The sequence below is a fragment of the Mauremys reevesii genome, linkage group 15 (genome assembly GCF_016161935.1).
Source record: "Mauremys reevesii isolate NIE-2019 linkage group 15, ASM1616193v1, whole genome shotgun sequence".
Taxonomy (NCBI): domain Eukaryota; kingdom Metazoa; phylum Chordata; order Testudines; family Geoemydidae; genus Mauremys; species Mauremys reevesii.
In genome coordinates, this window is record NC_052637.1 from 44,822,493 (window position 1) to 44,849,905 (window position 27,413).

General features: G+C 42.6%; 1 protein-coding gene across 1 annotated transcript in view; it reads right to left on the bottom strand.

The window, feature by feature from the left end:
- The window catches only part of FASN (fatty acid synthase), a 68,153-nt gene that overhangs the window by 37,848 nt on the left and 2,892 nt on the right, over window positions 1-27,413 (bottom strand). The window contains exons 2-14 of the mRNA XM_039501396.1: window positions 21,934-22,074; window positions 20,877-21,029; window positions 18,435-18,608; window positions 17,308-17,508; window positions 16,721-16,843; window positions 15,955-16,070; window positions 15,489-15,623; window positions 11,675-12,134; window positions 11,091-11,278; window positions 10,628-10,817; window positions 8,531-8,625; window positions 7,961-8,095; window positions 7,410-7,613 (exon numbers count right to left, since the gene is read on the bottom strand). Coding sequence (XP_039357330.1) covers window positions 7,410-7,613; window positions 7,961-8,095; window positions 8,531-8,625; window positions 10,628-10,817; window positions 11,091-11,278; window positions 11,675-12,134; window positions 15,489-15,623; window positions 15,955-16,070; window positions 16,721-16,843; window positions 17,308-17,508; window positions 18,435-18,608; window positions 20,877-21,029; window positions 21,934-22,060 — 2,301 coding nt within the window. The 5' untranslated portion in view covers window positions 22,061-22,074. The remainder of the gene's footprint in view (window positions 1-7,409; window positions 7,614-7,960; window positions 8,096-8,530; window positions 8,626-10,627; window positions 10,818-11,090; window positions 11,279-11,674; window positions 12,135-15,488; window positions 15,624-15,954; window positions 16,071-16,720; window positions 16,844-17,307; window positions 17,509-18,434; window positions 18,609-20,876; window positions 21,030-21,933; window positions 22,075-27,413) is intronic.

A 27,413-nucleotide genomic window follows, 5' to 3' on the forward strand; every position in this document is an offset into this window, starting at 1 on the left:
ACCAGCCCTGGAAGATAGTGAATCAGAAGCTAAATATGAGTCAACAATCATTCCGGGATGTATTAGCAGGAGTACTGTAAGCAAGACACAAGAAGTAATTCTTCCTTTCTACTCCGCGCTGATTAGGCCTCAACTGGAGTATTGTGTCCAGTTCTGGGTGCCACATTTCAGGAAAGATGCAGACAAACTGGAGAGAGACCAGAGAAGAGCAACAAAATTGATTAAAGGTCTAGAAAACATGGCCTATGAGGGAAGATTGAAAAAACTGGGTTTGTTTAGTCTGGAGAAGAGAAGACAGAGGGGACATGATAACAGTTTTCAAGTCCATAAAAGGTTGTTACAAGGAAGAAGGAGAAAAATTGCTTTTCTTAACCTCTGAGGATAGGACAAGAAGCAATGGGCTTAAATTGCAGCAAGGGTGGTTTAGGTTGGACATTAGGAAAAACTTCCTGTCAGAGTGGTTAAGCACTGGAATAAATTGCCTAGGGAGGTTGTGGAATCTCCATCATTGGAGATTTTTAAGAATCCATGCAAAGGCTTTCACCGTCTATAGAGGAAGAGGCCCTCTCTTTTTTGCTCTCACAGCTTGAAAAGGAAGCAGAAGACCATAGGTCAAAAGTCCCAAAATATTAAGTACTGAACTCTGAAAGGAAATCCAAAGGAACCTCTGAATATCCCGAGATGTTGCTATTCCTGAATTAGGGTTCTAAGCCATAACAGAGTGGGCTAGTTCCTGTTTCTCAGAATCAAGATGACCATAGCACCAGACTGTGCTGCAGGAACCATGTTCTGGAGCAAATATTCATTCTTCCATTGTATATAAGGGATGAAGAGAGTCTAGAGAGACTCAAACCAGCACCTGGTAATCTCAGGGGAGAGCAGCCCTTGGGATCCCAGGACAACAGTTCCAAAGAGAACCTCAGAGGAAGAGACCCAAAAAAAGAAAAAGACCCTTTTTCTTTTCTGTTTCGTGGGACTTCCAAGAACCACTGGAACTATGAAAGGTGCCTTCCTCTGAGAGCTTATGTCCTCAGCTTCTGGAGGGAGGGTGGGGGCATTATGGACAAGAGAACAAATGCTTTTGAGTTGGAACTTCAGCACAGAGGTAAGCTCAGCAACCACAACTCACACCTGGGGAGATTTTTAGACAGAAAGTCTCCCTGTGTCATGCATTACCACAGCCTGAGAGAAGAACACCTAGGATAAAGAAGAATTGAAGTGGGCAGATTTATCCCCTTTGTGTTGAACACTGGCCTTCATGGCATGTGTGCCACCCTAACTGCCAGCTCTATACCTATGTGGCTAGACAGCCACCTCCTAGGTCTGTCTGCAGAGGCCTATGAACCTGGAAGCAAGTTATAGTTAAGATCAAGTTGAGGCATCCATTGTCACACCTGAAAACAATTATGAGCCAAATCAGCTGTGAAGACTTTAAATCAGAAAAAGGTAATATTGTGAGTTGTTTAAGAATACTTTATTAGATGCTGTGACACAGGAGGACCAGGGAGCAGTGGGAGAGTGGTCGAGGGGAACTATATAAGCCCTAGGCTAATTAAGGCATGGTTCCCTGTAGACTAGGGAGGGTTGCTACAGGTTAATTGGAGCACCTGTAGTCATTTAAGGCCCTGTTAGCAACCTAATAAAACCCCCAGTTCAGAAAACTGGAGTAAGGCTTTACTGCATTAGGGTTAATACCTTTGGGATATACTGAATTAAAAATGCAACCATGTGTGTTGTGGCACTCTGAGTACTTCTATGGTACTTGGGGGGAGGGATAGCTCAGTGGTTTGAGCATTGGCCTGCTAAACCCAGGGTTGTGAGTTCAATCCTTGAGAGGGCCACTTAGGGATCTGGGGCAAAAATTGGTCCTGCTAGTGAAGGCAGGGGGGTGGACTCGATGACCTTTTGAGGTCCCTTCCAGTTCTAGGAGATTGGTGTATCTCCAATTATTACCCTATGGTAGGAAATGCCAACTTCCTGGGGAAATATACACATACTAGTTCAAACTAGATTCTCCAGAGACCAATAAAGAGAAGTTTCAGAGTAGCAGCCGTGTTAGTCTGTATCCACAAAAAGAACAGGAGTACTTGCGGCACCTTAGAGACTAAGAATACTTACAAGGGGAGATAGATTCAATGTTTGTAATGGCTCAGCCATTCCCAGGCCCTATTTAAACCTAAGTTGATTGTATCTAGTTTGCATATCAATTCCAGCTCGTTGGAGTCTGTTTTTGAAGCATTTCTGTTGCAAAATTGCCACCCACAGGTCTGTCATTGAAAGTGTTCTGTTAAAGGTTTCTGTTGTGATTCCTGATGTCTTTGTGATTGTGTGGATGTCAGACTTGTGTCCATTATGTCTTTTTTTTAGAGAGTGTGGTTTGGGGGCATGCATGGGCATGGGGCATTGCTGGCACATGATATCATATTATATTATATATGCCAATAATGACCATACAATGTGACAGACTGTAAATGCAACAAGCAACAGAAAGCTTCAAACAGACTCAAATATGATAAAACTAGAGACAACTAGATACATTTAAATAGGAGACTGGGGGGACTGGAATGAGCCAACACTGATGAATCTCCCCCTTGTAAGTATTCTCACACTTCTTATCAAACTGTCTGTACTGGCTATCTCTTGATTATCACTCAAAGTTTTTTTTTTTTTACCAACTCTGAGAGAGGCCATAAAAAAGACAACTCCCACCTTTTCATGCTCTCTGTATGTGTATATATATCTCCTCAATATATGTTCCATTCCATGCATCCGAAGAAGTGGGCTGTAACCCACAAAAGCTTATGCTCAAATAAATGTTAGTCTCTAAGGTGCCACAACAAAGAGAAGACTTGAATAAGAGCCTGAGTTTTAAGCTGCCACAGGGCCGCCTTCCTAATTTAAAAGATAGGACCCCTGGTCCTTGGAGGGCCCCAAGCCTTACAGGAGAGTTGGAAGGATGTGGCCTACTGAGGCCTCATAAGACTGAGTGCTTGTTCTGAGCTGCAGCTTTGATTAACTTGTAACCGCAAAGAAATCCCTAGGGTGGGATGATTCCTGCTAAGTTTATTAGCATATGTATATGTTGTTTTAGTCTTTTTAATATGGCTTCTCTTTAATACTTTTTTACCTCAAGACTAAAATAGGTTTGCTTAGAAAGAACTGTGTGGTAACTTGGATCTGAAGCAAATCACTCTAATCAGCCTGAAGAGAAAGCAAGCATGTGTGTTTGGGCAGACTGTGTCTTTGCTGGGAAATACATAATGAAGGCAGGAAACTGTGCAGCTTGGACATACTCCCTTCTGACCAGGGCGAAATGTAGTAGTCCTCCACCCAAAAGAGGAAACAGTTGGGGAGCTTGAAGCCTGAGAGTGGGTGACCTTGCTGGAGCACTGAGAGGAAATACAGGTGTAGTTGCTCTGAACTGTGCCAACCCTAAAAAGCCACAATCCCACAACTGGGGAAGAAGGCTGTGCTGGTTTAGAGGGCAAGTGAAGGCAGCTACAAAAAAACAAACAACAAATGTAAGAAAGTACTTCAGGACCAGACTTCAAAGAGAAACTGCTGAGCTTCAGTTCATCTGCAAATCTGACACCATCAGCTCAGGATTAAACAAAGACTGTGAATGGCTTGCCAACTACAGAACCAGTTTCTCCTCCCTTGGTTTTCACACCTCACCTGCTAGAACAGGGCCTCATCCTCCCTGATTGAACTAACCTCGTTATCTCTAGCTTGCTTCTTGCTTGCATATATATATATATATATATATATATATATATATATATATATATATATATATATATATATACACATATATATATACACATATATATACACACACATATACACATATATATATACACACATATATATATATATACACACACACACACACACACACACACACACACCCCTGCCCCTGGAAATTTCCACTACTTGCATCCGACGAAGTGGGTATTCACCCACGAAAGCTCATGCTCCAAAACGTCTGTTAGTCTATAAGGTGCCACAGGATTCTTTGCTGCTTTTACAAATGTAGGAAAGGGGAAGCTGATATTAATGAATATAAATAAGAAGATAAGAACTGTAGAAAATTGATAAGGAAAGCAGACAAACTGAGAGGTCTGTGGCCAGCACAGTTAAAGACAACAAGGAGGACTTCAAGTATATTAGGAACAAAAAGAATACTAACAACTGTATTGGTCTATTACTACATGGAAAGGGTAGAATTATCAACAATAATGCAGAAAAGGCCAAAGTGTTCACTAAATATTTTTTCCATATTTGGGGTGGGTGGGGAGAGGAGAAGAAAAAACCCATAATCTGTGCGGTTTTTGATGTAGTCATATCATAACACAACACACTTTCTATTCCACTAATATCTCAGGAGGATGTTAAACAGCAGCTATTAAAGTCAGACATTTTAAAATCAGCAGGTCCAGATAACTTGCATCCAAGAGTTTTTAAAAGAGCTGGCTGAGGCTATCACTAGACTGTTAAATGTTTGTTTTTAATAAATCTTGGAACACTGGGGAAGTTCCAGAAGAAAGCAAATGTTGTGCCAACATTTCAAAAAGGGAAAATGCGATGACCTGGGTAATTAAAGGCAAGATTGACACTGACCCTGCATAAGATAAAGGAGACTAATGAGATAATGGAGAGTAATATAATGAATGGCATTCAACATGGGTTTATGGAAAATAGATCCTGACAAACTTGATTCCTTTTTTTCAAAAAAAAAAAAAGAGGAGATTACAAGTTTGGTTGATAGAAGTAATAGTGCTTGTGCAATACACATAGACTTCTGTAGGGGCATTTGACTTGGTACCACATGGCTCTGATTAGGAAACTAGAAAGATAGAAAATTAACCATGGAATAAATTTAGTAGATTAAAAGCTTGTTAGGTCTCAAATGCAATTGTAACCAGGGAATCATCATCATCATCATCTACTGGGTGTATTTCTAGTGGGTTCCTGCAGGGATTGGTTCTTTGCCCTTCACTATTTAACATTTTTAATGACCTAGGGGGAAAAAGCCCACCAATAAAGTTTGCAGATGACACAAAAATTGGGGTAGTGATTGCTTGGTAAGCTGAGCACAAGCAAACAATGTGTGTTTTACATGGCTGAATACAGACCACACTTACAAGATGGGGGATTCTATCTGGGGAAGGAGTGACTCCAGATTGGAGATCTTGGTGAATAAACAACTGAACATGGTTTTCCCAGTGCAACGCTGGGTCAAAAGAGCTAATGCAATCATTGGATAGATAAATGAATCTTGAGTAGGAGTACAGAGGTTGTTTTACCTCTGTATTTGGCAATGGTGTGACTACTGCTGGAATACTGTGTCCAGTTCTGGTGCCCACAATTCAACAAGGATGTTTAACTTGGGGAGGGTTCAGAGAACAGCCACAAGAATAATTAGAGGATTAGAAAACATGCCTTATAGTTAGACTCAGGGAGCACCATTTACTTAGCTGAACAAAGACGGTTAAGGGATGACTTGATTAGTCTACAAGAACCTATATGGGGAACATATATTACTCTTCAATCGAGCAGAGACAGCTATAACACAATCCAGTGGCTGAATTTGTCTAGACTGAACTTCCAAACTGGAAATAAGTGTAAATTTTTAACATTGAGATTAATTAACCATTGAGACAATTTACCAAGGGTCATGGTGGCTTCTCCATCACTGACAACTTTTCAAATCAAGATAGGATGTTTTTGGGAAGTTCTACAGCCTGTGTGAAACAGGTAGTTAGACTAAATTCCTTCTCACCTTGGAATTTGAGTCACCCAATGCTTTCAACTTTCTGAAATATTTCATTTTAGTTTAAAATTCTCTACATCTGGGCTGAGCACTCAGGCAATAACTTTTAGAAAGCTGAAGTAAGTTTTGCCAATTTTTGAGTTATGTAGGGTGAAGTAGTAGATATATTTTTGTACACTCCTAACAAAAAAGTGGCTGTATTTTCAAGATACAACTTTCTACTTGACTAGTCTTTAGAGTCCTTGTCTCTGTCAATTTGCCATTTGTCTTACTCCTGCAAAAAGAAACCTCCTTGATTTCAAGGTGAACTGAAACTCACCAATGAAACTCAACTTCATACTTCAATAGACAATAACAATGTGCAATCTCATAATCAGACAATGCAGCATGGATGACCATGGTGAGGCATAGAAATGCAGTGGCTGTATGGCCTCAGAATGGCCATTTAACTGTCTCTTGTAATAAAGTGCCACTTTTTTTTTGCTGCTTTTTTTTTTGGAAAAAAAAAAAGGAAAAAATTTATTTTTTAAGGTGTCTAACCTAGACTGACACGTTTTTTTTCACAAGCTGTGATCCATCCCATTTCACCTGAAGTCAGAGAGCTGAATACACTTCACAATGAGTTGTGAGGAGATGAGAGAGTGAGATGAGAGGAGAGAGAGAGTTACCCAAAACCTCACTGAAAAAAATTAAATTGGACTTTTTTGTTTGTGGCCTCCCTCCCTTCTCCTTCTCCAGCTCCCTCCCTCCCCAAAAAAAAAAAAAAAACCCTTTGCTCTCAAAAAAAAATGCGAGGATTAGTTAGCTAACATTTGTACAGTATCTGGAAGATGCAACACTACATAAGCACTATATTATTCTTAGTAACATAGGTGTGGTATTGCATTGCTATCATTACACTGTGTATTTTAGTTGTGTATGTGGGTTGTGTTTTGTTTTTTTTTTTAAACTATGCAGCTGTGAAAGTGAGCAATGAAATGAGAAGGATTAGTGTTGAATTATCTTGGTAGTTTTGTTTTTAAATACTCTTTCTAAAATAAAAAGCCCAAGGTAAATTAGAGCACAGCATAGAGCAGATTCAGAGACAGGTGGGTGAAGTGATTCAAGATCCAGGAAGAATTCCTCTATTTAGATACTTGTATGGCCCTCATCACCATGGTATCCAAATAGCTATCAAGTGCTCTTGCACAAAAGAGGGACACTTTCTAATCTCCAGTATTGCTTCTTCCTGTACCACTGCAAGCCTCCCATTCAAGTACTGGCCCAGCCTGATGCTGTTTAGCTTAATAAGATCTGACAAGATTACAACCCAAGGTAGTAAGACTTCAGGCTCTCTTCCCTACTGCTTACTTCCCACACACATTGTTAGATCATCCAAGAAGCTCCTGGTTTCTCCTACTCGTTCACCAGTTCAGGCAGTTGACTGTGCACGCCTGTGTCCTCCCCTCCAAGCAATATGCAAAGGCAAGTATTTGGATGACTTGACTGTGTGGGTGGGGATGTGGTGTGGAATATGTTGGGACATGTTGATTTTTAACGCGAAATCAGGGAGACTAGAAATGGCTGGGCAAGGTGTTCTCAGTTTTTCTAGCACTAAGATATTCCCTGATTCTTTGAACCTTCCCAAGTGCAATACCTGTAAGAGGGCATGTGGGGCAATCTCCACCACAACAGCATTGTCTGGAACATGCCTCAGACCTTCCTGGAACAGCACTGGGCTCACCAGGTTGTTCACATGGTACTCGGCAGAGGAATTCTGAGCCAGCTCACTCTGCCACTGAGATTCGGGGATGGAGGTGCTGATCCAACGGGCTGAACGAGGCTTTGCATTTGGAATTACCTACAATAGACCAACAACAAAATATAGATGTCAAAGGGCATGAAAAGACAAGATACCACCACTCCCCCTCCAAAAAAAATTAAACTAAAAAAGCCAAGCCCCAGAGGTTTGTAAGAGCCACTTTTCTCAGCTCGTGAGCTCAGGCTTCCTCTTGCTGGATGTCCAAGGGCTTCCAACTGCCTGTTCCACAGAAAGCCAGCAACTGTTACTGCATGCAGCCCAATCTCTAACTCCTGCACATAATGAGGATCTCCTTTAAGCCCCTCTCTCCCCCAGCATGTAGGATGCTAGTCACGGCTCCCTTTATCCACAAGTCCCCAGCATAAGCCATCATTCAGTCACATTACCTTCTGCAGGGCACTAAGTAGGACTGGTGCAATAGATGCCATGTAATATGAATGAAAGGCAACCCCAGCGCTGCGCACCTCCTTTGCAAACACTCCTTCCTTTTTCAGTTTGGCTACAAACTTGTTCACAGCATCCTAGGAAATGGGATAGAATTGAGCAAGAATTATTATTTCATGGAGTTTGGGCATCCAGCTTTCCTCTGCCATTAGCCATTTGATGAGGCCCTGTGCTCCCATGAAGAGCTATCACTGCACTCCCCTCATATTCCTCATGTGAAGGTGATGCAACATCCCTATGAATATAACACTACTGAAATACGGATCACATGTCTTCGTTCCTAGTCTGCAAGAAGCAACAACTGATTCCCATCAAGTGGCACTTAAGTGTTTAAATTAAGATGCAAGAGGTAAGTTCTCTCCCACTACTTTAGTTTAACCTGACTGCCCTTCTTTCACTCCTGGGGCACATGGTGTAATTCCAATAATGGAAGACACACCAGATGGAGCCCCAGTTTGCAGCCTTGGAAGGCAAGGTCTCTTATGAAGGCTGATTTCCATATGTTTGCTCACCTGAGGCCCTGAAACAGTGACAGTGTCTTCAGAGTTGTGACAGGCAGGTACCACGCCAGGAGGACAACGACGCTTACATTCCTCCCATGTCAGACCTGCAGAGGAAAAATCCTCAAGATGATGCAAAATGTTCCCAGGAAACGTTATGCAGCAGCTTACGTAGCTAGGTTAAGCCTGGAACTTCTGATGGTAGGGATTCTAGCAGCTGATACCCTGCTGGATTCAAGATTTTGAGGGATGGAGAATCCTACAGTCTTATCAGGACCAATTTTAGGCTTTTATAATGCTCACCATCACTGAAGTATCTGTGCCCATGGGAGGTGGCAGAACTGATTTCTTCACAGAAGTCATCAATCTCTAAATTTTGGGAAGAAGTTCTTGAACTCCATTATATCCCTCTCCATGAAGGATCAAGTCAGGCAGCACTCTGTATTGCTTATGTAAAACCCACTAGATTCCACCAGCTATATGCTTTGAGATTACAGACAGAGGGATCAAAATTTCATCCCCATGATAGGGAAATGACAGTTCTAATATGTACTTTTCATGTAAACATCAGGATTTAGAGACACAAACTTACACTATTTGAAAAACCTATTAAAAAGAAAATCTCCTTCTAACAGTTTACCTTGTCCTTAGCAAGGAATGCCATTCTTAAATCTGGAGAGAATGGTCAATTTCTGCACTTGTTTACGGTCTTTGTGAAATTAGGGTATCACCATTGAAATCGAAAGTTACTATGGATTTAAGCTAGTCTCGTGAGAGTAGAATTTGGCCTGGATCTATCACATGGGTAAGAGGCAATGGACAAAACATGAGCTCAAATTCTGGTTATGAAAGATGTGACCTATTATATGCAGTGACTACCAGAAATTATCAGTGATAAGTAAATGTACTTATGTACTCGCTAGCAAGGTAAAGACAATGTTCAATGAGTTGGTTCCCAGTGGAAATATCATAGTAAGTGAAACACTAGAATTATGCCTGTAGCAAGTGATGTATAAATGCTTCAGCCCCCAACACAGCTGCCCTAATCTGTAACTTTTGGCTCCTTTCTAACTTGAACATTCACGGTTATCAAATAAGGGGGTCATGAAAGAACAAAAGCTTTACTTGTAACCAATAGAGAAGTTGCCAGACCAGATCAGGGTCTATGTAGTCCAGTAGCAAGTCTGATAGTAGCCTGAGGACTGGCCAGTTATGGAACAACATGCCTATAGAGGAAGTTTCTTCCTAGCCCCCACCCAAAATCAGTTAAGGTTGGCTTATGCCCTGGAATAGGTAAGATAAAATTTATCCTATGGGATAAATTTTACTCATTATCCAGATTTTTAAAAAAGGGTTTATTTTTTTTTAAATCCTACTAAGTTCTTGGCCTCCATGAGGTCTTGTGGTAGTAAGTTCCACAGGCCAATTATGTGTTGTGTCAATGTATTTATTTTTATTGTTTTAAATTTGTTACCTTTTGATTTCATAGAATGTCTTCTTGTACTTGTATTATGTGAAACTGAGGGCCCAATTTACCTTCTATAGGAGATCTGTTTTGGTTCTTGAAACGTAACAAAAAAGCCACCTGTCCATTTTTTTTGCATCTTCTCTAAAGTAGATTGTCTTAACCTTTTCACTCCATCATACCAAAACATTCCACAAACCAATTCTTCCCAGCTTCTAATCATTTATCATCCATCTCTGAACCCTCTCTACTTCTGCTCTTGAGAGAGGGTGACAAGAACCAGAGAATATTGCGGGTGAAGGGTTACCAGTGATTTGTATTATAGTACTTCTGGTATTTTCTAGCCTTTTTGTTCGTTAGTTTTTAATTCTCCCTTGACGTGTAACCAGAAAGATGAACAAGTTGTCAAATTATGACCTGTAAGAGTTTAGATGTATTGGTGATTTTTTTTGAAAATTGAAGAACTTTAAACAAAAATGTCTCTCTCCACTCACTTTCCCCACTACCATGTCAGATAGCCCAAGTTTACTGCCTCTCATGGAATCTGTTTATTACAATTAACAAAAGACAGGAGAGAGCGCACATGTGCCCATGCACTCACAGGGATATTATCCACCTAGGAAAGGATATACTCCTATACCTACCAACAGCAGCCATTCCTCCGGGGGGTAGTTTGGCTTCTTTGATGCACCGCCCCCTCCAGTAGGCAGCAAGAATGGCCTCTTCATGACTTAAGGAGTTATCTGCATAGCCACAGGCCAGTTCTCCTACTGAGTGACCAACAATTCCATCAGGCTGCAGATCCATGGCCTTCAGAATGTCGATCTGTGCAATCTGAGGAAAAACAGTTTTACCAATGTCACATCAGATGCCATACCTCTGCCACTGTGTGCTCAGTCCTAAGACTGTCTGTGTAAGCACAGCACATACACACAATTCCTAACAATGCCAAAGGCACACTCAAACCTGGCTGCCACATCAGGTGTGCTCCTTAGCAGCTTACACAAGACTATTAGAAGGATCATGAGCTGAATGACAGGCAATATTGGTGACCAAGCAGATACACTTGGAACAAAACTGGGAAAGGGCCTCAGCTTTCACCCTTACCTGAATAGCAGCAAGGCCAACAAATGCATGGACAGCATCTTCAAACGTGTTCTCATCTGCATTCAGGAGCAGGTCAGATACCTTCAGTCCCGTGTCCTTCAGAGCCTCATCGGAGCGTAAGATGGACTGTTGGAACAGCTCAAGCTTCATCAGGCTAAGGCCCATCCCCTTCCACTGTGTTCCCATGCCTGTGAGATGAGAGGAGACTATGAGCTTTGCTCATGGGGGAGGGAGAGCTGAGCATTTGCTCTAGCAATGGGAAGATGTAAGAAGAATTCAGTCTAGGAGAACATCTTGCAGACCTCAAATCCCCACAGTGAACATGCTATCCTAGGAGACTGAAAAACAGTGTTTGTTACCAGGAGAAGGGGAATTGTATTAGATGGAGGATTATCTGCAGATAGTCCACATCATCAATGCAGTAAACAGGAGATCCTGAAAAAAAAACAACCCCAACTCTTAACTAGTGCACATACCACAAAACTAAGCAGAACAAGGAACGGAGCATAGAATCAACAAACAGTCTCAAGCTTCCAAAGATACAGAACAGATTGTTAGTCTGATCTCCCTTAAGGTGGAATTACCTGAGCAGATATACCAGAGTGGCCTCCCAGATGTTTGAGTCTGCTGAACTTCCTTTATGTCACTCTGACTGCCAATTAAGGTGTAGCCCCTGTAGGGCATGGATGAAATAGGGATCCCAGAGATATCATTGAGCAGGCTCACAAATGAGCTGTACTCCGTCAGTCTTCTGCTTTGCTCTATTAGCATTTCCACTGCTTCCTGTGTCCTGCCACAAACTTGGACCAGTCGTGGCAAACTGTGCGTCTCCAGAGGGTAGAATTTCTTCTTATTTGGTCTCAGAATGACATGGACATTAGAACCTCCAAAGCCAAAAGAATTGATACTGACAAGGCCACCTTTTACTGGGGTTGGTTTAGCAACCACCTGGACACGACCATCTTGTAAGGCTGGAATTTCTGGATTTGGGGTGTTGTAATGAATGTTTGGAGCCCACAGCCCATGTTCCAGAGAGAGAATCACCTGGAGAGAGAGAGAGAGCGCAGAACAGAACAATTATGGCTTAGATTTTGTTTTTTGTTTTTAACAGACACCTTGTTAGTTTTGTTCTACAAACAGTTTAGCATTTGCACTTAAACGGCTCCTTCTGTCACTATACTGGATTTTAAAACACTTCACAAAAGGTATATAAGTATTATTGTCCCCAGGTTACAGATGGTGAAACTAAGGCACAGAGGGTCTAAGTAGCTTAGCTAAATCAAGGCCACCCAGGAAGTCACTAGCAGAGCTAGTCTGAGAATTCTGAAGTCATAGCTCTGTCCACACTCTACCCAGTATACTGCACTGTCTTACTTGACACCAAATATCATCCCCCGTTCTCCCCCATCTCTCCACAAAATCTGCACTGCCCAGCTCATTTTTTTCCTTCCTCCCATGGTGTCTCCCCACCCTCTTCTTTACCATCACCAAATCTCCCATTTCTACCTTTTTTCTGGTGTCTGAGAAAGCTATTCCCAGACTGACAGATCTAGCTAAAGGAGTCTCAGTCCTGCTCTGCACGTTTTTCCAATCTAGGTACAGGGCCAGCATGAAAGAAAAGTTATGAAGTAATCTACCTGTTTCAAACAGACTGAAAGCAAAAGTGACTCCCACCTCATGGTTATGTATGCACTCAACCCAAGACGGGAGCCTCTGGGGAAGCAACAGCTATTGAGGCTGTGCACATATTCCCCTGTGGCACAGGCAGTTCAGGCCAGAAATTATACAAGCAGCTGCAGCCTCAAAAACCACATCAGTTATTGGTATTACTGCAGTGTCCTCAGGCCCCAACCAACATTCCCCCTGCTGTTCAGAAACAACCCCCAAGGCAGGTGGCTCTGATGAGAGACAGTCAGTGATTATGGGATTATTCTCCTGAATTGGGTATCAGACCTGGAAGCCAAGTCAAGAAAACAAGACTGCAAAGCCTTCTGGGTTCCACCCCAGGTAACAGCCCCATAAGCCTCACTGATGGAAACATTCCCTGTACAAGCTGAGAAGGCTGCTGTGGATCTGGTCTAGTGTTTTATCCCAGATGCCTATATAACTGCAAGGCCATACTCAAACATATTTGAAGCATTTAGAAAGGCTTAGAGTGTGCACCCACTAGGCTCCCCCAGAGATGAGCTATCTAAGTGGGGTTTTGTCTTTCCTGGATAGCAGTTAGTTAAACACTCTGGTAACTGAACTACTCAGCCTAGATTCTGCTGCCACAGGAGGTGGTTTAGTGAAGACTGACATGCTGAACTGGGTAAGATGGAATTTGAAGCCATTTAGTTAAGAATATAGACCATGAGCATAGAACTACTTTATCCATGTGGGCACAGTGAAAGCGGTGGTTTAGAAGTAAGATATTGTGGCTTTTATCTCTGACTTTTCACCACTAGGAAAGCAGTGCTGATGGCCAAATGATGTTTCTATTTCAACTGAACCTTTGGGAGATGCTTGCTACCAACTTAATGAGCACTAGATTCAGCTTCCTAGAAGAGGGAGCTCATGGGGCTGGGGGAGGGGCGGTTGCTAGGAATAATCCCTTACAAAGGGTTTTTACTGGATGGGAAGGGGGCTGGGGACGGCATGGAGTAGAATTACTTACAAATATCTATGTCCTATTTTATTTGTCAGATGTAATTCTCCTGGAAGAGGTGGGTGGTCAGTACAGCTCATCCACATAAAGAAATGTGAATGGGTCATTGCCATGGGATGTTCCTTCCAATTGTTCACTATAGCCACATGCTGCATCTTTAATTAGATTGCAAGATCTTGGGGGTAGGGACTGTCTCTGTGTCTAGCACAACGAGGCCCTGATCCTGACTGCAGCCTCTGGGTTCTACCACAGAACTAATATTAACCAACAATATTCCCACTAAGCACAAGCTGCAAAAGGGTAGTGGTGGCAGAAATCCCTACCAGCAGGATACAGACCTACCTGCTGGCCTAAATACTGAAGGTCTGGTCAGTATGGGAGGTTCTCACATCAGAGAATCCTTGGAGTACACCTTGAGCTCCATTACAGAGACAGTGAGCCCAGCACTAAGGGCTCTTAGGTTGGAGCTGTCAGCTCTGATCGACATCAGTGGGGAGCCCGGGGGAGCCCACCTCAGTCCCACAGGAGTAATCCAAAGACTTCTATGGAGTCACTGTCAGAGACTGAATGGCATCATGCAATGGAACTGACACAGAGCCTGCGACAGATAGTGCACTTGGCACAGAGACCCTTACAAGGAAGTCAGGGCTCTCAGACCAACACCAAGTCCACATTCTGCTCCACCTCACCAAGAAGTATCTTGGTGTGCCAGGAGTTCAAAAATCCACTCTGGTAAAACAGAGACCCTAGCATAACCAGGATATCATCCAAGCTATTTGCAGGCCTTCAGTACAATGTAGCAGGGACAGGGTCCCATGTTTTCCATGATTCTGTGGCCACTTCATTTACTGCAGAATTCATCCAATGCCTCAGAATAGAGCTCAAGAATGCAAGTTTTCATCTAGAAGACAAGACTGCGGTTCCTAGATATTATGGCAACAAAGAAAATCCTCCCAGCATAACCTGAACATAACCGCCACAATATTTGCCTTACAGTTATTGTTTCAGGCTGAGAAACTGTGCTGCTGGCCATGTTAAATTGTCATTACTAGGCTTCAAATCTAACCATCAACACTGTTAGCTAGCACTCTGCTGAGCAGTTTAGCAGACATTCATCCACTAGTGTTGGCTACAGTAGCAGATAATGGAGGTGTGGGCCAGCTGCTTGCTCTGAGCCAACTCTGAGTTCAAACCTGTGTCTGCTCTCCCACCACCCCTCACTTGAAATTGTCTCAACCCTTGCCCACAAATGTTATGGGAGCAGAGGGAAAAGATGCATCCCCTACCCAATACAAAAACCTCCAGCCACTTCTTGAACACCAACAACCCAAGCTGCCTCCCATCCTTCCTAGGTGTCAAGTGCCCCAAACTCACCCTCATCAAGTTATGCCACAGCTTTTCATAGTGATGCATAAAATAATTGAATATCAAAAATCACCAAGAAATACAGTAATGACAATTAGCCATTTAATAAAGAACCCTCTGTTCTCAATGTTATCTGCAGACTTTAGGATTAGAGAGAGACAGAGACCCGAATGTCTAGTCTATGAATTTACATCCTGCTTGTTGCAGAACATTTGGAGCCTTTATGAATACTTTCAAATGAGGCAAGAAGAAATAGCAGAATGGGCTGCCTGGTTAATGAGACAACCTCCTAGGTCCCCCTCTCATCACCAGAGCTAAATTCCACAATGGGTCAGTGCATAAATCACTGTATCTATAGATAAATTATTTCTCAACTATGACATTACCTTGGCTAATGCAGCAAGCCCAGAGGCAGGTTCTGGGTGACCCATGTTTGACTTGGTTGAGCCGATCAACAATGGCTCTCGCTCTAATTGACAGAAAATATTTGCAATGCCATTCACTTCCTGAGGATCCCCAACCTAACAGAAAAAGAAATTAAGTCAGAATTATGCTTTATACTAAGCATGCATAACATCTAGCAGTTGGCAGAAGAGCCCCTATCCCAAAGTCTCTAGCTTTAAAACAAGCAAACAAAAAAAACCAAACAAAAAACCACACACCAAGAATTGTGAAGGTAATAGCTAGAAATGGGAAATCTAGTTCCTTCCAGTTAAATGGGAAAGAATTGGTGGGGGAGGTGGGGGAAGAGGGGGGGGGGGAATTGAAAGGCGAGAAAAGGAAAGATGCTAAAATGGAGGGAAAGAGGAAGAGCCACAGGGAGCTAAGAGACAATGGTGAAATTATGCTAACCTTGGTGCCTGTACCATGAGCTTCTACATACTCCACTTCTTCAGGCTGGATCCCAGATTCTTTGTATAGAGAGCTGACCAAAGCCTGCTGCATCTCCCCAGAGGGAAATGTCACACCTGGAACAAGAATCATTATCAATTATCCATTCCCATCCGGGAGCAAAGTTTCAGCAATCTGTTCACTAATTAGGATTACTAGGTTTCTGAGGGAGAGCCAAATATATGTTCAGGGTTTATGCTCACGTTTCCAGCACTAAAACTGCAATAAGAAGTCAATCCCTCAGTAAGAGGAAGGGGAAAAGGAAGGGTGGTGCTGGACTGAAACTGAAGTTGTAGGATTTAAACTTTGATATCAAAGACCCTAGGCTTTTCATCAACAATCTACTAGATTGAGCAGTGCTCATGGAACTGAAACTCCCAGGGAGAAGGAAAAGGATTTTTTTGTATCCTCTCCTTTCCCATCATAATGCCAATAATTTTCTACTTAGCTAGTGTAACATCACTCGGATACCCCTGGGGAGGGCAAAGCTGATCAGCTGAGCATCTCCCATTACTTTCATATGGAAGAAAGTGCTAATCACTTAACTAGATTCACTTATGACAAGAAAGGGTCAGAATTTTCCACTAATCAGGAGAAATGGATCTCCCAAGCCCCCCAAAAAGCTAACTCTTCTGGAGCTTCCCAATAGCCTCAATCCCGCTGTTCTTGGGATAAACACCGAAAAGAACATGAGAATCTCATGGTCTCCCAGAGATTTGAGACCCACCTTGCTCCTTAAAACCATCAGTGTTACTCCCTGCATTGACTATTGTGGCATAAATCCGTTTGGCCATGGATTTCTTGGTCATGAGAATGACCACTACAGCTTCGGAGCGGCAATATCCATTTCCTGTGGGCAGAGGAAGAATGAAATAAAAGCAAAGAGAAATCCAGACAGACCTACATATGACTAAGCAGTGAAGTACTGTGCGCTACAGTGTCATTCCTGAAGAGCCTTAAAAGTATGATTGTCCCTTTGAAAGGCATGACAGACAAGTTCAGCTAAATATCAGACTTAAAGAGGGGTCTCCCTCTTGGTCTATGAAGCCCTGGAACACGTTCTAGCATGACATTCCTGTCTGCCCCCCACCCCCGTTGTAGGGAAATGGACCATGTTTTCCTTCCCCACCCTTATAAATTTTTTATGTTCCTATTGAGTGTGCAGCCCTTGGCAGTTCCAGTGTTTGTGACAAATAACATGAGCAAGGACAGAAGAGAGTGAAGCCACTTTTCTGTTTCAATCTAGATTCCCTGGAGGAAGCAACATTGGCTGCCTCTCACAGAGCACAATGTGATTTGGACCTAATCCCTTACCTGAAGCATCAAAGGACTTGCAGGCACCATCAGGACTAAGCATGCCAAGTTTCATGAACTGAACAGAAGTGCTGGGTTTCAATAAGAGGTTGACGCCTCCTACAAGGGCTGCATTACACTCTCCATGACGAATTGCCTTGTAAGCATTTTCCAAAGCAATGAGGCTAGAGGAACATGCCGTATCGATGGCCATGCTTGGTCCTTGGGGAAAAAAATAAAATAAAAACCAAAGTCAATCATTTCGTTCTGTTTGTTTCCTACAATTGCTGCTCAGAACCTGCCATGTCTGCTCTCCAGGGACTGGAGCTTAGGATCTCTAAAGAAGCTGATCAAGTGATAGGTAAAAGTTATTAGAGTATCCCAGCGCATTGACAATGTTACCCTCCCTGCCTGCTGATCCCAAGAAAGGCTGGTTTGGCAACACTGTGCCTTTCCAACTTTGTTTATGAACAGCATTATGTAACAGAAGCCACTGGCATTTCATCATCTCTGGAAGGACTCATCCATTTCTCCATTCCCACCACTAAAATCCTTTGTCCGCGGCCTGATTATTTCTCTCACTTGCAGCCTCCTCCTCCTCCTCCTCGGCCTTGCTCTCCTGTAATCTGCCCACCACCTCCATACCCAGAGCTCCTCAGCCTCTGCCCTGCCTTTAAGGCTGTGCACAGTACAAATCTTGCCTATTCCTTCACCCTCACCCCTATCTGATGGCCTCCTCACCTCTTTTACTTTGCCTAAGCTACAGAGCTAACTGCTCCCTTTGTGAGAGTCTTCTTCCAACCACTCATCTGTGGTCCAGTTTCTATATTGCCTTCCACCAAGTGACTGTGTAAACAAGCAAAAAACTCCCAAAGTAGCAAACCTCTTTTCCAGAAGGTCTTCCCACCATCATCCTCTTCTCAGAAGAGTACCAACTACCCCAGCCCAGACCTCAAGCACTAAGTCTGCATGCTGAGCCTCACTGCCCAGTCACAACCACATTCACTGCTTCCAGTTTCCCCACCCAGCATTTGTACATGGCCCCTTCCTGAGTGAGAAAGCTATGTCTTTATGTCTGTGTAAGTACCTACCACACAATGGATGCTATACTATTACTAATCAACATTACAGAGCCCTTGAACACTTACCTTTCAAGTCAAAGAAGTAGGAAATTCTGTTGGCAAACATAGCACGCTGGCAGCCTGTCATACTGTATCCTAGCAGCTGTTCAGGGTCTTGGCTAAATGCTTCACCAGCTTCTGATCCACTCACACCTATCCACACACCTGTGTCTGTGCCACGTAGGGCAGCTGGATTAATTCCTGAGATGACATCAGAAGGCACATTACACACCAGGCACGATCTCAAATTGAAGGAAAAACTAGCAAGATTAGGTACATTTATCACCAGAGGTTTTGCAGCTATTCCATGTTTACAGATCAGCATAATTCTCTCCCTGCATTGATTTGCCAATTGCTTAATTCCCTCCTCTGCCAGCCTCTGAGAAATTCTCACATGGTGATTATTTCAGGTACATCTCCCCAACTCATGGACCTTACTCATCTCACAGCAGAGATCCACCAGAACCTGATGTCAGCCTCGGTGCAGCTAGCTGGGATGGCATCTCTAATCAGTCAGGTACTGTTTGAGTGTTGTGTAGAAATAGAGCAGACAGCATGGAACATGGGGATTAGATGCTCACCAGGTGTATATAAACTGGTAAGAGAGTCCTGTGCAGGAGAAGGGAGTAGATAGGAGGGCAGAAACATCTAGCCCCCAGAAATTATGGAAAGGCATTGGAGGACTATTACAACCCAAGTTCTATAACCCAGATTGCAGTCTGAGTCCACACTGCAAAGTGGGCAGGTTAAGCCCAAGTTTAAGTGAAACAAGAGTGCTAACCTATACTCCCCAGCCAGTTAAGCAAGCCCAGTTTCAAACCATACATAAACCCAAGTAAAAATGTTTGTGTGTGGATGGTAGGGGGCTAGGGCTAAAACTCAGGAAAAAGCCCTGGTTAGCTCTGCAATGAAGACGTACTTTAAAGAGGCTAAAAGTCAGTCCCAGAGACCAAGAGCTGAAACATGTATGTGGTTGAAAGGTGAGGAAAGAAAGGGCCAGAGTGTGTGCAGATTTTAAGTATAGTTGTTTTAAAAGGGAGAAGAACACCTAATCACTAGCAAGGGGAAATAAAATATATCTATCTATCAGGCCTTAAAAAAGATGTCGATATTTTACAAGACATCTGCAAGTATTCTAGAGAGCCACAGAACATACAGGGCAGAATCCTCAAGTCTTGACTCAACAAACAGAAATAAAACCTTTTGATAACATAGAACCAGGAGTCCTGCGGAATGAGGTGCAGTGACAGAGCACCCGGATGACTTCTTTCGCCTCCTCTCCTACTTTTCTCCTTCACTGTCCTATCGCCTATTCTGCTGGGCCTATGGTGCCCGCCTCAATCACCCACTTGTTACATTTTTCAAACAGGTACCTTCATGCTTTATCTCATGCTGCCACTCATGCTTGGGAGGCGGTACCTGTAAACACCCACAAAACTAACTCATTGTCCTCCTTATAATTCTCTCGTTTGTGAAATGTACAACATAAATTGACAGCATTTGGGCTGCTGGTTTGCAGAGACCAATGCCTATAATGATAACCAGTAAATGTCTCATTGTTCTCCTGTAGTCTGTCTGTATCCATCAGTTGTCTTGTCAGCTCTCTGGACAGGGACCATCTTTTTGTTGTGTTTGTACAGCACCTAGCACAATGAGGTCCTGGACCATGAGTGGGGCTCTTAGGCATTGTGTTAATATAAATAAATAAGAAGAGCTGTAGGTGGAGTTTCTGGTGTCTGAAGGACTGTTTCTGGCTTTGTCACTGGGGGGGGGGGGGGTGTCTCATTTTTAAAACACTAAAACCATTCAATTTTAGATAAAAAGCTTTTTTAAAATAATAGATATTAAAATTTCTAAAGGTTCCAGAAACTGGCAGGGATGGGACAAGGGAAGGCACCAATTTTTGAGAACTAATTTTCTGAGTAAGAGAATTATGGAAGTAGACTCCAATTCCACGTATTTTCTCTGCACTGAGTAGATACCCAGAAACACATCACTGTACCTTCCGCCATTCTTATGGAACTTTTAATGAGGATTAATATTAACTCCCCCTTCCCTTCCCCACCCCCAATCATCTTCACTACTCTGGAAACTGGAACATCTCCATTTTAGCAGAATATAATGGAAGTATGGCAATGGGAAAACTTTCTGGATGCAGAGGGTTCAGCAAACTGAGATAAGAGAACATGGCAGTTCAATTATTACTGAAGCATTGAGCTGTTCCACGTGGACCCCAGATAGACATTTTTACCCATTTTAGAGAGATTTCCTAGACCTGACCCCAGGGAAGATACTTCAAAACTAAGTTATCACTTGTACCGGTTCTCAGGTCTCTTCTCTCTACTGTCAAAGCCCTAGCATTCTCAAACTCTGTACAGAAGTTCTACTTAGACAGGTACAAGACTCACCTCAAAATCTCACACAGACACTAAAATCCAGTTCTACCTATTCAGTAGTTCAGCTGCTTACCTCCATCCAAAATGGCTTCATAAGAAGCTTCCAACATTAAGCGGAGCTGAGGGTCCATTGTGTGAGCTTGTTTGGGGTGAACCCCAAAAAAAGAGGCATCAAATTTGCTGATGTCCTTGAGTTTCCCATTTCTCTTGGGCAGCCCATAAAGTCCTGAAGAGAAAAAACATTTAATTGAAGACAACTTCAACATAAAATGTGTTTACTAGGTGAGAGACCATCGTATGACAAGGTGTAATCAGGAATCACATGCCAGTTGTAGTTATTCTGAATGTCAAGTCCTATTTCTACATTTCAGCACCAGACTGATACAAGGTGTCTACTTTACCCACCTCCTCAGCACCCTTTTAAGAATTATAATTTTAGGACGAGTAAAGTTCCTGATGAAACCTCTCCATGCTAAATCCCATTTGCTGCTATTTCTGGCTTTGCTAAGCAAACTCATGCTCTGGCAAATTGTGCCAAATAAACAAGCAGCTTTTGCAACACAGTGCATGTCTCATGAGTAGTGCCAATTTATCACCAGATAGAAACACAGAAGCCACTTTCCACATCTGCAGATCACGAGCTTTCAGTTGTGTCTGGCAAGTACATATCCATTCAGTTAGAAAAGGGGTTTTCAATGGACAACCAGACAAGAACATAACAAGGAAATAGTAGCAAGATCACCTCAGTCTTTTGACTTTTACCAAGTCCCACAGAGATCCCATCCCATACCCAGCAAACAGCTGTGTCAGTCTAATTGTTGCCTGATGCTAATAGCAGCTAGACACCTTGCTGGTGCACGAGTGTTGGAACTGCACTGCTAAAATACTCTCTTCTGTAAGGCAGCTCCATGGAGTTTATTTGGTTATCACTCTATGATACAGGCTGCAATAGAGCGGATATAGGTTGGATCCTTATAAAAGCAGGAGACAGACACCACGAAATTCAGGGACATCAGAAGTGAGCTCATAAGCTCTGGCAGGGTTTTCCTACTTATTAGGGCTCTTTTCCTTGAACACTTGAACTTATCTGGAGAGCTCAGACTCCAAGTGCATACAGTTGCAGGGCTCACCTGGCTTCCACCTCCGATCATCTTCTGTGACCATGTCCACTCCATTGAATAAATTTTCCCAGAACTCTTGCATGTTCTCTGATTCTGGCAGCTTTCCAGCCATGCCTGCAATCACCACGTCCTCCATCTCCTAATGTCTCTCTGGAAAAGGAATTTACAAAAGTCAGATCCACAGATCAACTAGCTGGGTGAACATTCATGCAAAGAACAGGTTGTGTTGTCCCAACATGCTAGGGAAGGGAGGAGGCTGTACCCAAACGTACACGGTAGGAAATTAGATCCTCCCCCACACTGGAATGGTCTATGGAGTCCATAGGTACAAAATAAATAAATAAAAGGGCACTGCTCCTCTCAAGCAAATAAGAGCAGGATTTGCAAAGAGAAGAAAACATAAATACATAAAAATTACCCCCCTCCCTGCCCAACATACACTAAGAGGCTCTGATGATCTCTACTTCCTAGGCCACAACCAGGGGATGGGAACAGCAACAGTAGGAAAATACCCCCTCCCTTTTGAAGAGTTATTTATTGAATGCTACCAGCATATTTTGAGGTGTTCAAACTGACGAAGACAAGGTTCCTACCGCAAGCAGCTTACAATCCAAGACCCTGATCCTGAAACGGGATGTGATCTGTGCAAGCCGACTGCTGTGTTTGAATGGAGCACCAATGAAGTATTCCTACACAGATCATATTTAAGAATCAGACTCTATATTTGACAGAGTCAGCATAGGTTTTAGGTGTAATTTTTATGTTAAAAACCTTCAATGCACTATTAATATCTAGGTGATGGGCTCAAAACCCATCTCCAGAAACAGGGAGCTGGCAGGCTGATCTGAAGTAGTAACATGAAATTTGAGAAGGAGCTTCTCCACACTCCCAGACAACTTCAAATAGACAGAAAGGACGGTCAGCCTTGAAGTTAAGGGAATAGACTGGGATTCAGGAGGTTAGGTACTTGAAGGCTATGAATTCTTCTTAAACAACTCTAATAGCTATAGACAAATACCCTGTAGGGTCAATGGGTGGGATTTTCAAAAACAAAAACAAAACAAAACCCCACCACACCTAATGACTTAGAAGCACAAAGGCTGCTGAAAACCAAACCTTGAATCTCAATAGGATTTGTGCTCCTAGAGCACTTAGGAAGATCCCATCCAGTAGTGTTGGTTCTTGATCACCTTTTCCATGGTTATAGTGCCAGTACGGCAAAAGTCATTTTTGTTCACTTGAAGTTGCCTATTGTTATTGCACCTGAAGTTGTTTTCTTATTTAAAAATAACACTGAAATCCAAGAAGTTCTCTATGAAAAAACCCAGAGAATTCTGTTCTTGCTGATATTATATCCTCATTGCCAGAGAGATGGTATATGTATGAACACAGTTCAGAAAGGCCTTTGATTCAGAATTTTTTGCACACCTTTGCAAACTATTTCAGAAACTCTTACAAAATTGACACCTCTAAGCAAACTGATTTTGTGAAATTGATGCTTTTGAGCAAAACCATTCAAATGGGTTTCTCGTCTCTCCAGGCACTTTATTTTGTTGCCCAGACAGAACCATACTTTCCAAATAACTGGAAGCAATCATGTACATAGTGTACCTATTTTACAGCAGATCCTGGACTTGATCAGCAGATGCAGAGAGCATTAATCTCGTACAAAAAGCTCAGCCCTCTCGGTTGCAGGGTTTTTGATGAAGCCTGGCCAACACACAAACACCATTACAGGGACATATTCAGATCTAATTTACATGAGTATAAATCAGCAGTAACTCCACTGAGGTCAGTAAAGTTACTCCAGACTTATATTTGTGTAACCAAAGCACAAATCTTACCCACAGAAATGGAACCGACTTCTTAGCTCATCAAGTCCACCCCACCGGGAGAAAAACCAGGATTGCTCCTAACCGGACACTTTCAACTTTCCGGCCTAGTGTAAAATGCTGCAGGCAATGGAATTTCCACTGCCTCCCTGGGAAACTCTACGACAAATTAATTGATCATGTAATGAGGGAGTTGGGATTCCCACTTCAGTAGGCATTGTATCATGCCCTTTATGAGAAAAGCCAGTGGCAATATGCCAATGAATTATGCTCAAGAGATTTTTAATTATTTCCATTCATAAAACCTTGCAAGTCAGTTTTATTATTAAATATTTGTATTACCACAGTGCCTAGGAGCTCAAGTCAAGGACGAGGACCACACTGTACTAGGCATTATACAAACACAGAACAGAGAGACCAACCCTGCCCCAGAGAGTTTACAACTTACTGGTAAGTATAAACACAAGAAACTACAGATAGACAGGGAAGTACCAAAAAAGGACAGTCAGCATGATACATAGTGGCCTCAGCACATCAGCAGCCCAATCAACATAATCAATTTTTTGCTAGGCATCAAGGAAAAAGACTTCAGGCATGAGGGGCATTGAGAGAGAAAGCTCAAAGAGGTCTCTCTGAAAATTTAAACAGGCGCAGAAGCTGGCTGGCATCCCTGACCCACTGGAGGCAGGAGATGACTTCTCAATAGTGAATGAAATGATAAGGGGGCTAGGCCATGAAGGGCCTTGAACATGAAGACAAGCAGCTTATGTTTGATGCAACAGAGAATGAGAGCATGGGGATGCAAAGAGACATGGTCAAATCTTTGTAGCAGCATTATGAATGGATATGCGCGGGGCATTTGTCAAGGTCAGAGAGAAGGATGTTGCAGTAGGAAAGACCATATCCTAGATCAGGGGTCGGCAACCTTTCAGAAGTGATGTACCGAGTCTTCATTTATTCACTCTAATTTAAAGTTTTGCGTGCCAGTCATACATTTTAATGTCTTTTAGAAGGTCTCTTTCTATAAGTCTATAATATAGAACTAAACTATTGTTGTATGTAAAGTAAATAAAGTTTTCAAACATGTTTAAGAAGCTTCATTTAAAATTAAATTAAAAGGCAGAGCCCCCGGACCGGTGGCCAGGACCCGGGGAGTGTGAGTGCCACTGAAAATCAGCTCGTGTGCCGCTTTCCACATGCGTGCCATAGGTTGCCTACCCCTGTCCTAGATGTTACATAGAAAGCTTCAAGATTTGGAAACAGTCTGGATGTGAGAACCTAGAAAGAGGTCTGAGTCAAAGAGGACACCCAGATTATGGGCCGGAAGGGACAGACCAGATGGTGGTGGTGTCCACAGTGATTGAAAAAGGAGGGGGAGGCCATTAAGACCCCTATTTTGGCCACATTGAGACTGAGCTCTCATGCATCCGACGAAGTGGGTATTCACCCACGAAAGCTCATGCTCCAATACGTCTGTTAGTCTAAGATGCCTCAGGACTCTGCTGCTTTTACAGATCCAGACGAACACGGCTACCCCTCTGATAGCTGTCAGCTAGACATCCATGAGATGTCAGAGAGACAGGTCAAAATTTTAACTTAGACAGAAGGAGACAAGTATGGAGTAGAGAGGTAGATGGGTAGTTGCTAGTTTAATTTGTTTTGTGGATGAGGTTACCCAGACTAAGACGTAGAGGAAGGCAAAAAGGGGACCAAGGACAGAGCCCTGTGGAACCCTCACAGAAAGTTGAGGAGGGATTAGAAGAATCCTCCAAAGGAGTGATTAGAGAGGTACTAGGTGAGCCAGGAGAGAACAGAGCTGTAGAAGCCAAGAGAGGACAAGATTTCAATAAGAAGAGTGTGATGGACTGCATCAAAGGTGGCTGACAGATCAAGACGGATGAGGATGGAGTAGTAGAGTTCTGAGCTTTGTCTAGGAAGAGATCATTAGAGATTTTGGCAAGAGCAGTTTCAGTGGCATGCCAGGGGCGGAAGCTGGATTGTAGAGCATTTAGGATGGAACTGGAGGAGCAGCACTGCAGACAGCAGTTCAATGAAGTCAGAGATTAAAGTGAGAAGAAGTAGAAGTTAAAGAGGAAAATAGGGCCAACAGTTAGTTTTTAAGACGAGAGAGAGAGTAGAGCATGTTTCTATTGTGAGGGGAACGAGCCAGAGGAGAGTGGGCATTATGGAGGTCAAAATATGGGGTCACTGGGGCAAGTGGAAGAGTTAGATGAGGAGAGCAGAGGAAAAATTTACATAGTAAGTGAAGACAACAAATGAAATATGGGGTAGATGAAGGAAGAACAAGGGTGACAAATATGATTAGGCAGTTTCTCAGGTTTGTTAATCACATCTTGATGGGTCTAATTGAGGATCTGATTCCCTCCGGGCCATCTTAAATCCATGACTTTTTGTTGTGTCCTTTTGTTCCAATGAAGAGGTGTCTAGAAGATGTGAACCTAACATACTTTGTCAATCTTTGACATACTTTACTCTCTCCAGCACCACAGGATCCTGATATTGTTACTCTAAACTCTTCCCAGACAGCCTGTTATTTTTAGAAAAGCACTACTCTACTCTGAACATAGTTGTCCAATGAAAGTCTCACCACTGATGAGCAGAATTACCATCTCACTTGATTTACACAATTTTTTTGCAAGTGTTATATTGCTGACTCATTCAGTTTGTAATCCATAATAACCAACCATTTTTACCTGGTATTACTGACTAGTAGACACTATTTCATCATTTCATACTTGTACTTTGGTTATTTGCTTCCTATATTAACCAATGTACAGTTGTTTTATTGATTTCAGTCCTTTTCTCAAATATATCAAGTTCATACTATATTTGAATCTTGTTCTTCATGTATTTGATCCCTGCTAGTTTCGTACTGGCCAAGTGTTACTAGCATGCTCAGTTATAATACCAAGCTCTTCTGGATCTAGAACAGACCCTTATAAGAACCTCTCACTTAGCATCTCTTCCCAATTCATCACCAAGTGTTAATCATTACTTTGCTCCATGTTTAGCACTTGTGCATCTATTTTTCATGAGTCCCATTTAATCTGTTTCTCTACAAGAATGCATTATGCACTTGTATGACCACTGAGCTTATTATGCTATTTAAGGAAGTGAAAGAAAGCCCTTACTTGGATGCCTGAGCTCTCTTTCCCCCCATACAGTTACAGTGGGAAGTTCTCATTTAAGAGTTCCATTATCCCTCTTGGGTACAGTGAAGGGAGAGGGAAGCTCCTGCAAAGCCTCCAGATGGTATTTCAATGGCCTTCCAAATTTGATGGGATACTCCTTGCAGAGCTAGTCTCCTGGGGAAGCACATAGAATACACTGCAGAAATCCCTTGTTCTGCCTGTTGAATTATCTACTTAGTTATCTTTTATACACTTTAAAAATGGGATCTGTCAAAGTAGCTGTAATCTATGGTCCGATTATATGGATCAAGCCCATCAAAAGTAAGACACTGATCCTGCCATTGACTCTGTGCAGACAGACCCCTGCAGTTAATTGGAGCCCCATTATTTTCAATGAGGATGCTCCTGCATGAACCAGTTGCAGGAGCAGGGCCTTACAAATAATCCTTTTCGTAGCCAAGTTTGTGTAACTCTAAAGACATGAAAACTAGATGAATTCCTCTAT